The sequence below is a fragment of the Spermophilus citellus genome (genome assembly GCF_964194105.1).
Source record: "Spermophilus citellus genome assembly, chromosome: 3".
NCBI lineage: Eukaryota > Metazoa > Chordata > Mammalia > Rodentia > Sciuridae > Spermophilus > Spermophilus citellus.
In genome coordinates this window covers 96899939-96915320 of record NC_138184.1, presented here as the reverse complement: position 1 = coordinate 96915320, position 15382 = coordinate 96899939, and the positions used below count along the sequence as shown (strand labels likewise).

Sequence of the window (15382 nt, the reverse complement as noted above, 5' to 3'; positions counted from 1 at the left end):
CAGAGATTCATGCCAAGGGAATGGGTAACTTACTGAAGGAAATAATTACAGAAAACTTTCCAGAAATAAAAAAGGATACAGATATACAAATTGTAGATGCATACAGGACACCGAGCACACAAAATCACAATAGACCAACGCCAAGACACATTGTTATGAAGCTATCCAATATACAGAACAAAGAGAAAATATTAAAAGCTACAAGAGAAAAGAGGCAGATTACATTTAGGGGTAAACCAATAAGGTTGACAACGGATTTTTCATCACAGACGCTGAAAGCGAGAAGATCCTGGAACAATGTATTTCAAACACTGAAAGACAATGGATGCCAACCAAGAATCCTGTATCCAGCAAAATTAAGCTTCAGATATGACAACGAAATAAAAATCTTCCATGATAAACAAAAGCTAAAAGAATTTGTAGCCAGAAAACCAGCATTGCAAAGCGTCTTGAGCAAAACTCTACACGAGGAAGAAATGGAAAACAATAACCAAAACCATCAGCGGGAAGTGCCTCAGTAAAGACAGAGGATGGGAGGAAAGCTAATCATGGAGAAACAAACTAAATTAGGGAAAAAAAAAAGAGATAAATAATCAAACATGGCAGGAAGTACAAACCATATATCAATAGTAACTCTAAATGTTAATGGCTTAAACTCTCCAATAAAGCGACATAGGCTGGTAACATGGATTAAAAAAACAAATCCAACGATATGCTGCCTCCAGGAGACACATCTGACTGGAAAAGACATACACAGGCTCAAGGTAAAAGGTTGGGAAAAAATATACCAAGCACACGGTCCTCGTAAGCAAGCAGGCGTGGCCATTCTCATATCGAATAAAATCGACTTCAAGACTAAGTTAATCAAAAGGGATAAGGAAGGACATTATATACTGTTAAAAGGAACCATTCACCAACAAGACATAACAATTATCAATATTTATGCACCAAATAATGGTGCTGCGACGTTCATAAAACAAACTCTCCTCAAGTTCAAGAATCAAATAGACCACAACACAATAATCACGGGTGACTTCAACACACCTCTCTCACCATTGGACAGATCCTCCAAACAAAAGTTGAATAAAGAAACTATTGACCTCAATATCACAATCAATAACTTAGACTTAACTGACATATATAGAATATATCAACCATCATCAAGTGGATATACTTTTTTCTCAGCAGCACATGGAACCTTCTCAAAAATAGATCATATATTATGCCATAGGGCAACCCTCAGTAAATATAAAGGGGTTGAGATAATACCATGCACTTTATCAGATCATAATGGAATGAAACTGGAAATCAATGATAAGAGAAGGAAGGAAAAATCCTACATCACATGGACAATGAACAATACGTTACTAAATGATCAATGGGTTATAGAAGACATAAAGGAGGAAATCAAAAAATTCTTAGAGATAAATGAAAATACAGACACAACATATCGGAATCTATGGGACACAATGAAAGCAGTTTTAAGAGGGAAATTCATCGCCTGGAGGTCATTCCTCAAAAAAAGGAAAAACCAACAAATAAATGAGCTCACACTTCATCTCAAAGCCCTAGAAAAGGAAGAGCAAAACAATAGCAAATGTAGCAGAAGGCAAGAACTAATTAAAATCAGAGCAGAAATCAATGAAATTGAAACAAAAGAAACTATTGAAAAAATTAACAAAACAAAAAGTTGGTTCTTTGAAAAAATAAATAAGATCGACAGACCCCTAGCCATAGTAACGAAGAGAAGAAGAGAGAGAACTCAAATCACTAACATACGGGATGAAAAAGGCAATGTTACAACAGACGCTTCAGAAATACAGAAAACAATTAGAAATTATTTTGAAAACATATATTCCAATAAAATAGAAGAAAGTGAAGACATCGATAAATTCCTTAAGTCATATGATTTGCCCAGACTGAGTCAGGAGGAAACTCACAACCTAAACAGACCAATATCAATAGAAGAAATAGAAGAAGCAATTAAAAAACTTCCAACCAAGAAAAGACCAGGACCGGATGGGTATACAGCGGAGTTCTACAAAACCTTTAAAGAAGAATTAATACCAGTACTTTTCAAGTTATTTCAGGAAATAGAAAAGGAGGGAGCTCTTCCAAATTCATTCTATGAGGCCAACATCACCCTGATTCCGAAACCAGACAAAGACACCTCAAAGAAAGAAAACTACAGACCAATATCTCTAATGAACCTAGATGCAAAAATCCTCAATAAAATTCTGGCGAATCGGATACAAAGGCATATCAAAAAAATTGTGCACCATGATCAAGTAGGATTCATCCCTGGGATGCAAGGATGGTTCAATATAAGGAAATCAATAAATGTTATTCACCACATCAATAGGCTTAAAGAGAAGAACCATATGATCATCTCAATAGACGCAGAAAAAGCATTTGACAAAGTACAGCATCCCTTTATGTTCAAAACGTTAGAAAAAATAGGGATAACAGGAACTTACCTCGACATTGTAAAAGCTATCTATGCCAAGCCTCAGGCTAGCATCATTCTGAATGGAGAAAAATTGAAGGCATTCCCTCTAAAATCTGGAACACGACAGGGATGCCCCCTATCACCACTTCTATTCAATATAGTTCTCGAAACACTGGCCAGAGCAATTAGACAAACGAAAGAAATTAAAGGCATAAAAATAGGAAAAGAAGAACTTAAATTATCACTATTTGCGGATGACATGATTCTATACCTAGAAGACCCAAAAGGGTCTACAAAAAAACTACTAGAACTAATAAATGAATTCAGTAATGTGGCAGGATATAAAATCAACACACATAAATCAAAGGCATTTCTGTATATCAGCGACAAAACTTCTGAAATGGAAATGAGGAAAAACACTCCATTCACAATATCCTCAAAAAAAATAAAGTACTTGGGAATCAACCTAACAAAAGAGGTGAAGGATCTATACAATGAAAACTACAGAACCCTAAAGAAAGAAATAGAAGAGGATCTTAGAAGATGGAAAAATATACCCTGTTCATGGTTAGGCAGAATTAACATCATCAAAATGGCGATATTACCAAAAGTTCTCTATAGGTTCAATGCAATGCCAATCAAAATCCCAATGGCATTTCTTGTAGAAATAGATAAAGCAATCATGAAATTCATATGGAAAAACAAAAGACCCAGAATAGCAAAAACAATTCTAAGCAGGAAGTGTGAATCAGGTGGTATAGTGATACCAGACTTCAAACTATACTACAGAGCAATAGTAATAAAAACAGCATGGTACTGGTACCAGAACAGGCGGGTGGACCAATGGTACAGAATAGAGGACACAGAGACTAATCCACAAAGCTACAACTATCTTATATTTGATAAAGGAGCTAAAAACATGCAATGGAGAAAGGATAGTATCTTCAACAAATGGTGTTGGGAAAATTGGAAATCCATATGCAACAAAATGAAACTAAATCCCCTCCTCTCGCCACGCACAAAAGTCAACTCAAAGTGGATAAAGGAGCTAGATATCAAATCAGAGACTCTACGTCTGATAGAAGAAAAAGTTGGTTCCGATCTACAGATTGTGGGGACAGGCTCCAAATTCCTTAATAGGACACCCATAGCACAAGAGTTAATAACAAGAATCAACAAATGGGACTTTCTTAAACTGAAAAGTTTTTTCTCAGCAAGAGAAACAATAAGAGAGGTAAATAGGGAGCCTACATCCTGGGAACAAATTTTTACTCCTCACACTTCAGATAGAGCCCTAATATCCAGAGTATACAAAGAACTCAAAAAATTAGACAATAAGAAAACAAACAACCCAATCAACAAATGGGCCAAGGACCTGAACAGACACTTCTCAGAGGAGGACATACAATCAATCAATAAGTACATGAAAAAATGCTCACCATCTCTAGCAGTCAAGGAAATGCAAATCAAAACCACCCTAAGATACCACCTCACCCCAGTAAGATTGGCAGCCATGATGAAGTCAAACAACAACAAGTGCTGGCGAGGATGTGGGGAAAAGGGTACTCTTGTACACTGCTGGTGGGACTGCAAACGGGTGCGGCCAATTTGGAAAGCAGTATGGAGATTCCTGGGAAAGCTGGGAATGGAACCACCATTTGACCCAGCTATTGCCCTACTCGGACTATTTCCTGAAGACCTTAAAAGAGCACACTACAGGGATACTGCCACATCGATGTTCATAGCAGCACAATTCACAATTGCTAGACTGTGGAATCAACCCAGATGCCCTTCAATAGATGAATGGATAAAAAAAAATGTGGCATTTATATACCATGGAATATTACGCAGCACTAAAAAATGACAAAATCACGGAATTTGCAGGGAAATGGATGGCACTAGAGCAGATTATGCTTAGTGAAGCTAGCCAATCCCTAAAAAACAAATACCAAATGTCTTCTTTGATATAATGAGAGCAACTTAGAGCAGAACAGTGAGGCTGAGGAGGAAGAAAAGACTAGCATTAAACAGAGACATGAGGCGGGAGGGAAAGCGAGAAAAAAAAAAAGGGAAATCACATGGAAATGGAGGGAGACCCTCATTGTAATACAAAATTATATATAAGAGTTTACGAGGGGAATGGGATAACAAACATGGAGGGAAATGAATTTCAATAGACGGGGTAGAGAGAGAAGATGGGAGGGAAGGGGAGGGGGGATTTTAGAGGATAGTAAAGGTAGCAGAATACAACAGTCACTAATATGGCAGTATGTAAAAATGTGATGTGTAGCCGATGTGATTCTGCAATCTGTATTTGGGGTAAAAATGGGAGTTCATAACCCAATTGATTCTAATCTATGAAATATGATTTGTCATGAGTTTTGTAATGTTGTGAACATCCAATAAAAAAAAAAAAAAAAAAGAGCCGCTGCGTTCAATTCCTGGTACAAAACAAACAAGCAAACAACAAAAAATAACTATATATGAAGAGGAACTCTTGTACTGTATTGAAAAGTTCTTTAAGGAGCGCTGCTGGGTACACAAGTAATGCAAACAGCATAACACCTCATCTTCAAACACACCCAATTCAAAATAATCCCATATGTTTTCCATATATACAATGTATAGTAATGTAAATAAATGGATTAAAAATTTGGATTAAAATGCCATAATGGTAACAGTAGTTAATTTTATAATTTTTGTTAACATTCTTCAATTAAAAAATGGAAAAATGCGCATGAAGGAAATATTTTTTTCTATTTACATATCTATTTTGCAAAAAATTGTGCTGGGTAGCTGGCAGCCCTCCATAGTTGGAAGGAGTAAATAAATCCCAGTGTTGAAGAAAATGACACAGCAGGACATGTGTCAGGGTGTGTGGAACTTAAATTAATCTAAATGGATTAATCCCCTTTCCTAGCCTTTCGGCAATATTGCACATTAAATGTTTATCTGCTTACAGAAGGAAGTCAAAACTCATTAGTCCCTGCAAGAAACAGGATTACACACAAAACAGCTTAACTGAAATGAAAAGAGAATTATTTACCCATGTGAAAGAAATAAAAGAAGATGCATTTCAGCACCCTAGAGCTAGGACTAACAGCAGGGGACCAGGAAGGGGCAGAAATGGTTTCCTCTGATCTCAGCCAGGGCCGGGCCTCTTGGAGGACTGGCTGCCAGGAGCTGCGGCTGTGCACAGATGCCAGAAGCAGGAGAAGAAACAGGAGGTGGGCACTGAATGCCCCACTCTCTTCTCACACTCTAGACCCTAGGATGCTACTCAGACTGAGTCCCACACACAGCCATCAAGAAGGGTACCCAGGCAGGCAGGTGTGGGCCAGGCCTGCCATCCAGAGCAGAAATGGAGGGGGCATGGGGCTAACATGTTGGGTAAGCGGCCAGCATGGCTGCTATTCAAGGAACTCTTTTTCTGACCTTGATCCTCCTTTACAGTGGCACCTCCTCCAATGCCATTTCAAATCCCATAAACTTGAGAAAATGTACTCACACATACATACTATTGCCGGGAGTGCAAATAATGTGAGCTTAGTGGAGGAGGAAGTGGCATAAGACATATATGCTGGCCATGTCCTTAAGAACCAAATACCCTCAGCTTAAAACAAAAACAGAAAGAAAAAAAGAAAGAAAGCAAAAACGCCCTGAAAACCCTACAATTTATAAACTTATTTTTCACAACAAATACCTCTGTTTTGTGCTCATTCTTCCTGGGGAAGTCTAGATGTTATGCCATTTGATATTTCAGATCAAGGAGAGAGTGCCTTATGGATCACAGGTCCCACCCCCAGGGGAAGGGGAAACCTTGATTGAGAGCTTCAGCACCTGGTATGTGGTCATAAGAACTCAATGTCCAAAAGGACCTTAATAAGCCGCTTCCAAATCTGGGAGATGGACCTGGGTGCTGGACCCATCCATAGCATCTGGTTCAGGACACACTTCTCCTTAGAAGACTGCCCGTGGAGTCCTCTTTTTGAGTTGTCTTCCAAGTTCACACCTCACTTTTCTAAAAGTAGCCCATAATAATAGACTCCAAATGCATATCCCACACCCATCTATCATATGGATCTCTCTTGTCTTAGGAAAGTGGACCAGTGACAAATAACTGAGCCACTGGGAGTCATTGATTGGCTCTCAAGGACCCAATCAGGTTTTGCATGGAGATACATAAAGACTGCTAGGAAAACTGAGTCAGAGGAAGGGCAGAGCGTTAGTAAGCAGTTCCAGGACAACTTCCTCCAGGTCTCCCAAACCCCCTCCTGGCTTTTACACTCTGATGCCCAGTTACTCAGTATAACCTTGGGTTTCCTAGTTTAGCATGTTTAAGAAGGTTTGTTTGTTGCATGTAGGAGTTTTGTCTGGGTTCAGGTCTACTAAAGGATTCAGATCCTGTTTTTTCTGGAGTAAATATTTTATCAGAACCCCCAATTAACATAAATCCATGAGAGCAAATACTGTCATTTTATCAAAAAAAAAAAAAAAAAAAAAAGGAAAATCTAGAGTGTTCACATGATTATGTTTGAATTTTTCCCCAGTGTTCAAAAATATGCCTTGGGAAAAAAATTAAATTGAGGTTCTAGAATATATGTGTGTGTATTTACATCTAAATATGGATATATATGCATATGTATATGAATTTTACTGATAATGATAAATAAGGTGAAGCAAAAAATTTCCTACTTACCTGAACAATTTTTCAGAATTCTCTTCAAGGAAGAGAGTGGACTGAGTGAGAAGGAAAGAATAAAATACCATAAATAAGAATAAATAGGCCCCCGCGGGGCAGCGATGCAGACTGCAAGCGCTGGGAGCCGACCTCTGCGCGGAGGGGACATGAACGCGGCGACAAGGCCCGGCTGGGGCCAGCGGTCGACGGGCCCCGCCACCAGAGGACGAGGAGGGCGAGGGGGGCGGGAAGGACCCGGTGGCGCACGAGGCCCCCGGGCCCAGCGACTCCTTCCGCCTCATGGTGACTCAGCGGGAACTGGCCGTGAAGCTCCAGTACGCGGTGAGCAGCCTGGAGCCGCTGGCCTGGTAGGAGGACCACCGCGTGTGGTGTCCACAGCCCGCAGCATCGCTGTGCTGGAGCTCATCTGTGACGTGCACAACCCGGGCCAGGACCTGGTGATCCACCGCACCTCGGTGCCCGCCCCTCTCAACAGCTGCCTGCTCAAAGTTGGCTCAAAATCAGAAGTTGCTGAGTGCAAGGAGAAATTTGCCAGCTCCAAAGACCCCACCATCAGCCAGACTTTCATGTTGGACAGGGTGTTCAACCCTGAGGGGAAGGCCTTGCCACCAATGAGAGGGCTCAAATACACCAGCTGGTCTCCCATGGGTTGTGATGCAAATGGCAGGTGCCTCTTGGCAGCGCTGACCATGGACAATAGCCTGACTGTCCAGGTGAACCTCAACAGACTCCAGTGGGTCCAGCTGGTTGATCTGACTGAGATTTACGGAGAGCATCTCTATGAGACCAGTTACAGACTCTCTAAAAATGAGGCTCCAGAGGGAAATCTCGGGGATTTTGCCGAATTTCAGAGGAGGCACAGCATGCAGACCCCAGTTAGAATGGAGTGGTCGGGCATCTGCACCACTCAGCAGGTCAAGCACAACAATGAGTGCCGGGACTGGGCAGTATGCTCCTGGCTGTCCTCTTTGAGAATAGTAACATTGCCATGTGGCAATTTCAGCTGCCCTTTGTAGGAAAGGAATCCATCTCCTCATGCAACACGATCGAGTCTGGAATCAGCTCCCCTAGTGTTTTATTCTGGTGGGAATATGAGCACAATAATCGGAAAATGAGTGGCCTTATTGTGGGGAGCGCTTTTGGACCCGTAAAAATTCTCCCTGTCAATCTCAAAGCAGTCAAGGGCTACTTCACCTTGAGGCAGCCTGTTGTCTTGTGGAAAGAAACGGACCAGTTGCCTGTGCACATCATTAAGTGCGTGCCGCTTTATCACCCCTACCAGAAGTGCAGCTGCAGCCTGGGGGTGGCTGCAAGAGGCTCCTACATGTTTTGGTGTCTTCTTTTGATCTCCAAGGCAGGTCTGAATGTTCACAATTCCCACATCACGGGCCTTCACTCCCTGCCCATTGTCTCCATGACTGCAGACAAACAGAACGGAACCGTGTACACTTGTTCCAGTGATGGGAAGGTGAGGCAGTTGATTCCCATCTTCACAGATGTCGCATTAATGTTCGAGCACCAGTTAATTAAACTCTCAGATGTGTTTGGCTCAGTGAGGACTCATGGGATAGCAGTGAGCCCGTGTGGTGCGTATCTGGCCATCATCACAACTGAGGGCATGGTCAATGGCCTTCATCCTGTCAACAAAAATTATCAGGTCCAGTTCATTACTCTCAAAACCTTTGAGGAGGCAGCTGCTCAGCTTCTGGAGTCTTCAGGGCAGAACCTCTTTAAACAGGTGGATTTAATAGACATAGTACGCTGGAAAATTTTAAAAGATAAACATATCCCTCAGTTTTTACATGAAGCTTTGGAAAAAAAGATCGAAAGCAGTGGAGTCACCTATTTTTGGCGTTTTAAGCTTTTCTCCTGAGGATTTTATACCAGTCAATGCAGAAAACTCCTTCAGAAGCCTTATGGAAACCTGCCCATGAAGACTCAAAAATCTTGATCATTGACTCTCCTGGGATGGGCAATGCAGAGGATGAGCAGCAAGAAGGCACCTCTTCCAGGCAGGTGACTAAGCCAGGCCTGCAGGAGAGGAGCAGAGAGGGAGAAGCAGAGGAGCCCACAGACGACTCACTGCCCCCATCGGGAGACGGTGGAGGCCATGAGGCAGTGGAGGAGAAGCTCCTTGTGATCCAAGGGAAGATTGAGGCTGTGGAGATGCACCTGACCAGGGAGCACATGAAGCGCGTCCTGGGGGATGTGTGCCTGCACACCTGGATCATGGAGAACACCAGCATCCCCACCAGAGGGCTCTGCAACTTTCTAATGTCTGACGAAGAGTATGAGGACAGAACGGCTCGGGTGCTGATCAGACACATCTCAAAGAAGATGAAAAAACAGACTTTCCCTGAACACTGCAGCTTGTGTAAAGAGATCTTGCCGTTCACAGATCGCAAGCAGGCCGTCTGCTCTAATGGGCACATCTGGCTCTGGTGCTTCTTAACCTACCAGTCCTGCCAGAGCTTGATATACAGATGGTGTTTGCTCCATGACAGCATCGCTCGGCACCCAGCCCCAGAAGATCCTGACTGGATTAAAAGGTTGCTGCAGAGCCCCTGTCCTTTCTGTGATTCTCCTGTCTTCTGAATGCAGTAGTGGAGGGCAGAAGGGCGTGAGCTGTGGAGCATTCCAGAGCACGGGAAGCCGTGCACTGGAGGAAGCCGACTGCGTGGAGAGGTGCTCTTCCTAACCATCGCCAGGGCCTCTCTGGGAGGGCAGCGCACATCATCTCCAGGACTAAAAGATATCTTTCAAGTGACTGAAGGCTTGGTGTCATTTTGAGATGAACGTGGTCCCCCAGCTCCTTACCCAATGAGGAATGTTTACTTTCAAGTGTCTTGATGAAAACAGTTTGAACAAAAAATTGTCCTATGGAATCTAGGAACCTGGTGGTCTTTGGTAGAGAATCGGGTGAGGGCCTTCTGGGCTGAGTTAGGTCTTATCCTTTTTTGGTCTGAGGCGGCCCATGGCTCTAGAGGGCTTGAATAGCCTGGTCCGTGCATTCCACGCACCAACAGATATTAAAAGTATTAAAACAATGTGTGGGCTGATGTTTTGCTCCCAGTGCATAGCTGCAGATCTGTGTCCAGTTGACTCTTGTTTCTCATGCATATGGATAACATTTTCCTTTAAAATTCTATATTTTTAAGAAGTTGAAGCCAAGACTGAATCAGTTTTAATGTATCACACAATCAGGTGACTGTTCAAAGCCAACAGTTGTGATGTGTTTCTGATCGTCTCCGTATCATCAGATTTGCTGATCCTGCTCCTTAACATATGTGAGGGTGACAGTGCCCGCTTCACCCATCTGTGCAACCTGGGTTGAGATGCTGTGCAAAGAGGAAAAATGCTTTCTTCTTTGGAAAATTGGAACTTAAGTATTTTTTTTTTTATTTGAGAGAGGAGAAAGAGAGAGAGAATTTTTTTTTTAATATTTATTTTTTTAGTTCTCGGCGGACACAACATCTTTGTTGGTATGTGGTGCTGAGGATCGAACCCGGGCCGCACGCATGCCAGGCGAGCGCGCTACCACTTGAGCCACATCCCCAGCCCCGAACTTAAGTATTTTTAATGTCAACATTGCTGGATGGTGACTGAGGAGGAGTCTGTCCAGGGAGTTCTGGAGAGAGGGCAGTGAGAGCTCTAGTGCCATAGATGTGTGCAGCCGAGTTGAGCAGAGCCTGGGATTCCTGCTCTGCAGAGCTCCTTGGAGTTTGGAATATCGGTATTTGTAGTCTGAAGAGATGTCACGTTTCATGTCTCTATTAATTGTGCTTAATAGACATTCTGGAATCACAGTGTTCCTGGGGTTTTAGAGTAAGTGCCCTAGGGATCAGTGCTGATTAACTGGACAGCACTTTGAAGTAGTGCATAGCTCTGGAAGGTCAGATGGGAACTCAAACTACGAACTCTTCACTCTTATTTTGTGAGTTTTTTTTTTTTTGTTTTGATTTTTTTTTTTGTTGTTGTTGTTTTGCCTTTATTTTGACTTGGTCTCCTGCTTGTATTTTGTATCCTCAGTGAAAGACATTTTGCCTCAATCAGAAATTGTGTCTGCCGTTGGCTGCTGTGGACGAGACAGCCATGCCTGTGCTGATCTCTTCCCGCAGGCCCCTCCAGCACTGCCCCAGAGTGTCTTGTTCTGTTCAAGGGCTTGCTTTGTCTCTTAGGCTTAATCATATATTTGCTGGACTCTTTTTTTTTTCTTTAAATATGTTTTTTAGGTGGACACAGTTCCTTTATTTTATTTTTATGTGGTGCTGAGGATCGACCCCAGGGCCTCACGTGTGCTAGGCAAGCGCTCTGCCACTGAGACCCAGCCCCAGCCCCTGCCCCTATTTGTTGGACTCTTTTGCTTTTTTTTTTTTTTTTTTTTTCATTTTGGTGGTGATTTTAAGCATCATGTTTGTCCAGACTTGAGGGACAAGCTTGTTAAATCAGTGTTCATGGTGGGGAACCCAGCAGCATGGTGGACATGCATGGCACAGGTCAGAGTGGTAGAGAAGCACTGGTGCCTGCAGCTGTCCAGTTCACAGGGCATGTGACGTGAGCGTGGTGAGCACTGGAGGACAGTGCAGCTATGGTCATCAGGCATCCTAGGTTTCACTTGGTTCTTTGCTGCAGACTAGAATCATAGGAATTTGTGTTTTTTTGTTTTTGTTTCTGTTTCTTGGTACTGGGGATTGAACCCAGGGGCACTTAACCACTGAGCCACATCCCCAGCCCTTTTTTGTATTTTAGAGACAGGGCCTCACTAAGTTCCTGAAGCTGGCTTTGAACTCACAATCCTCCTGCCTTAGCCTCCTGAGCTGCAGGGATAATGTGTGTGCCACCGTGCCCGACTCTAGGAATTTGTTCTTTATTGGGGAATTTTATGCTGCTGCACTAAAAACTTACTTTAAGTTTTTATTTAAAGCAGTTGTGCATTTTCGAGAAAATTTACTGTGATAACTAAAAAGGATCTTAGAATTTAGTATGTGTCTGTAAAAATAAATGTGGCAACTGATTTCCTAGACGTGGTTCTTTGCAGGGTCATGGCCCAAGTCCAGGCTCTGCCCGGTGTCCACATGCCCAGTAGGAAGGTCCTCTCCCACCCTTTCCCCCAGCTACAGTGCTGAGCAGACAAGAGACTTGGGGTTGATGGCAGCCTCACAAACAGTTGGAGTTTCAGCGTTGGAGTGGTGATCCGTGCAGCCTTGGAAAGTGGGAGTGGCAAGGGGCTGCTGCCGGCCCCTTCCACTTAAACTTAGCTCCCTCTTTGGACCTTCCTAAAATTTGCCTGGGCTGTTCTGGTGGCTTTCAAGTTGTTTTTTGCTGTACCTATAATAACCGTGTCAGGAATGGGAGGGAGACCAGCTGCCCTGCAGTTGAAGTGCAGGAGTCAGGTGCTGCACGGTGAGACCTTCGAAGCCACGGCACATTTCCAGAGTCTGACTTCCATGTGTGTGTCACCTGTGCCTGGGTTAATTTGTTCCTGTTACTCTACATAAGAAATGTTTAGCTTGTTATGCTGGAAATTCATGCTGAAGTCCTCTTGTGTCCATACCCAGACTTCAGGCTTTTCCACTGCTGTTAAATCTGTCAAAACTACCAATTATTTCTCAGTGTTGGGAGTTATTGGAACCCTGGCCAAGCTCATGGTTGAGAGTCACCTTCTGCTTCGGCCTCTGGGAAGTTTTGAAGATATTGATGTTGAAGCATGCATTTGGACTTATTAGAAGGTTTAAGAGGTTAATCAGGTTGAAAGAATGTTGAAGGTTGACAGTTAAATATTGGAACATGGTTTTGATTATGAGGTATCAGGTGAAGTGCTGGAGGGCAGGAGGGTGGCCCTGGTTAGGCCGGCATTGGCCACAAGGCCTGGAGCAGATGCAGGAGTCAGTGTCGTCAGTCAGTCCCCCTTTCTGCCCCCGACCTCTCTTGCTTTCCATTCCTTTAGTTCCCTCAGCTGTAGGATATGTTCAGAGGTAAAATTTCTTTTTTGAAAGAAGAATGGATGAGGGAAAAAGTTTTCTAACTGCTCAGCCATGGGGTGGGGCTCCCTTCCTGAAAGAAACTGTCGTTCTGCTTTCTGAAGGTGACAGTGTTAGTTGTTAACAACAGGGTGAGTTGTGTCTGGTTTTCCTCAACATATACTTCCTGGTCAGAGAGTCCAGAGGCTGGGCTGGGCTGTGGGATGCAGGATCGGGCCACTACCACCACCCATTCCCCTGCCTCCCAGCCCATATTTTTCTTCCCCAGCAGAAATTCTGGCTCTGCTGACCGAGCAGGTCGTGCTCAGTCACACCCTGCAGCCAGCCAGGTGGACAGCAGTTCTGCCGTCAGCGACCTGTGCTCTCCGAGCCTACAGGACTCCCTCCCATGGCTCCTGACCACCGCGTCCTCGCCCGGCCTTTCCCCTTGGCTGTCAGGTTGAAGGGTGCAGCTGAGGCAGACGGCTCTGGTCTTCAGTGAAGGCAGCAGTGGCCGCTCAGAGCTCAGGCTGTCTCAGGGCTCTCATAGCCCCTAGACACGGAGCTGCTCTTTCTGGAGGCTAAGAGAGTCTTGGCAGTGACCTCTGCTGCGGGCCTGGTGATGTGTCTGCTGCTCAGCCTGAATCCAGAGCACATGGAACTGTCCTTAAAGGGACGCAGTGTTGTGTCCATAGGAAGCACTGGATCCCTGTCCTGGTGCCCAGCAGGGTTATACTGAGCTTGAGGGCTGTCCCACAGCACCCACCCGCCCAGCAACAGGCGGTATCAGGAGGTGCTGGCCAGGTTGTCTTGGGGGACAACGCAGCTTCACGTCTGCTGCTGTGCTGTGTTCCATGGTACGGTGGCCACAGGCCAGTCTAGCAGAGGAATGGGGTTTCCATGGCATCTGCCCCTCTGGTGTGGAGGTGTCTGTCCCTGCTGCTCCCTGTCCCTCCTTCCTGACTGTGGGTGGGGGGCTTGTCTGTGGCTCCAGGGAGAGGACACCCAGGTCGAGGCCCCCAGCAGCCTCCGAGGACTTGTTTGTTCTCAAGAAAGACTTGAGATGGGGAAAAGGTGTCGCTCTCCCATGAAATTGTCACAGTGTGGCAGCTTGGTGGAAGTTCTGTACATGGGTTGGAGAAAACCCTCATCGCTCTGAATCTCATCCCGAATCCCTGTTAATCTCACACAGAAACAGGTGCTGGGAGGCGGCCAGGACAGCGGTGTGAGTGGCTGCGGCAGATCTGGGTCCTTGCCCTCTCAGCCAGCTGACATGAGGGTCGTAGGTTCATGGCGAGTGCTCTGCCCCCCAACCACCACTCCCTTTCTCTCTCTCTGGGGTACTAATGCAAAATTAAATGCAAAATGATAAATTATGTCTTTTTCAAGGCTTTGACTCAGATTTGTACTTTGATATATGAAAGTGAATATCAAGCTTGTTTGTACAGAAATAAGACTGTATATAAAAATGAGTCTGTGTTGTGTATAGTGACATATAATTTATGTTTACCCAACGCTGTGCTAAACTTTGTGCTTGGCTTTGAATTATATGTATATTTACACCTGACTTTTTTAAATAAAAAGAAAGATTTAAAGGTCATGGAAAGATCTTTTTTTAAAAAATTCTTACCATCTAGTCATATGGTATGTCTTAGACTGTTAGTGTTTAAATAAAAAACTTTATTTTGCTTGGAATAACTCCAGATCAGAGAACCCACTGCCTTCTCCTTGTGTTTCCGCAGCTGGCCTCACTTGAGGCCACAGGCTCCTGGGCAGGTGCTCTGATTGTGCTCATCCTGCGTGTCCAGTACCTTGTGGCCATGTGGGAGGCAGGCAGAGCTCCCCTGGGGCTCACTGGCTCTGCCTGGGGGAAGCAGGCTGTGCCACCTCCTTCGCTTTCCTCAGCTTGCTTTTCCTGCAGGTAATGTAACCAGCCCTGAGCTCTTATCTAAGATTAGGGCTGAGGCTTCTGGGAAAATTATAGAGAAAAAGAAATGGAGATTTGGAGAGACTCCCATCAGCATCCAACCCTGTGGACCGATCTTATTTTCGCTATTATTAAAAGTAAGGGGAAGGGATCCTCAGCTTCTATACCTATTAGCTGGTTGGCCGTTGATACAGTTAATGAAAGACAATTGAATTTTAGCTCTTACTCAGTTTGGACCCCCTCGTTTGTTTATGTGATTTAGTACTTAAAGTCCAATGAAGTTTCTGTGAATATGTAGTGCTGTACATAATGGCAGCTTCATAAATGTGAAAAAACCTCAAATA

General features: G+C 44.0%; 1 protein-coding gene across 1 annotated transcript; it reads left to right on the top strand.

The window, feature by feature from the left end:
• The first annotated feature begins 7358 nt into the window (after window positions 1–7358).
• Window positions 7359–10539, top strand: LOC308645749 (general transcription factor 3C polypeptide 4-like). Its single transcript, XM_081288168.1, is given in 3 exon segments — window positions 7359–8090; window positions 8093–9010; window positions 9013–10539. Coding segments are annotated over 3 exon segments (2025 nt in total). The 5' UTR covers window positions 7359–7717; the 3' UTR covers window positions 9747–10539.
• The last annotated feature ends 4843 nt before the right edge of the window (window positions 10540–15382 follow it).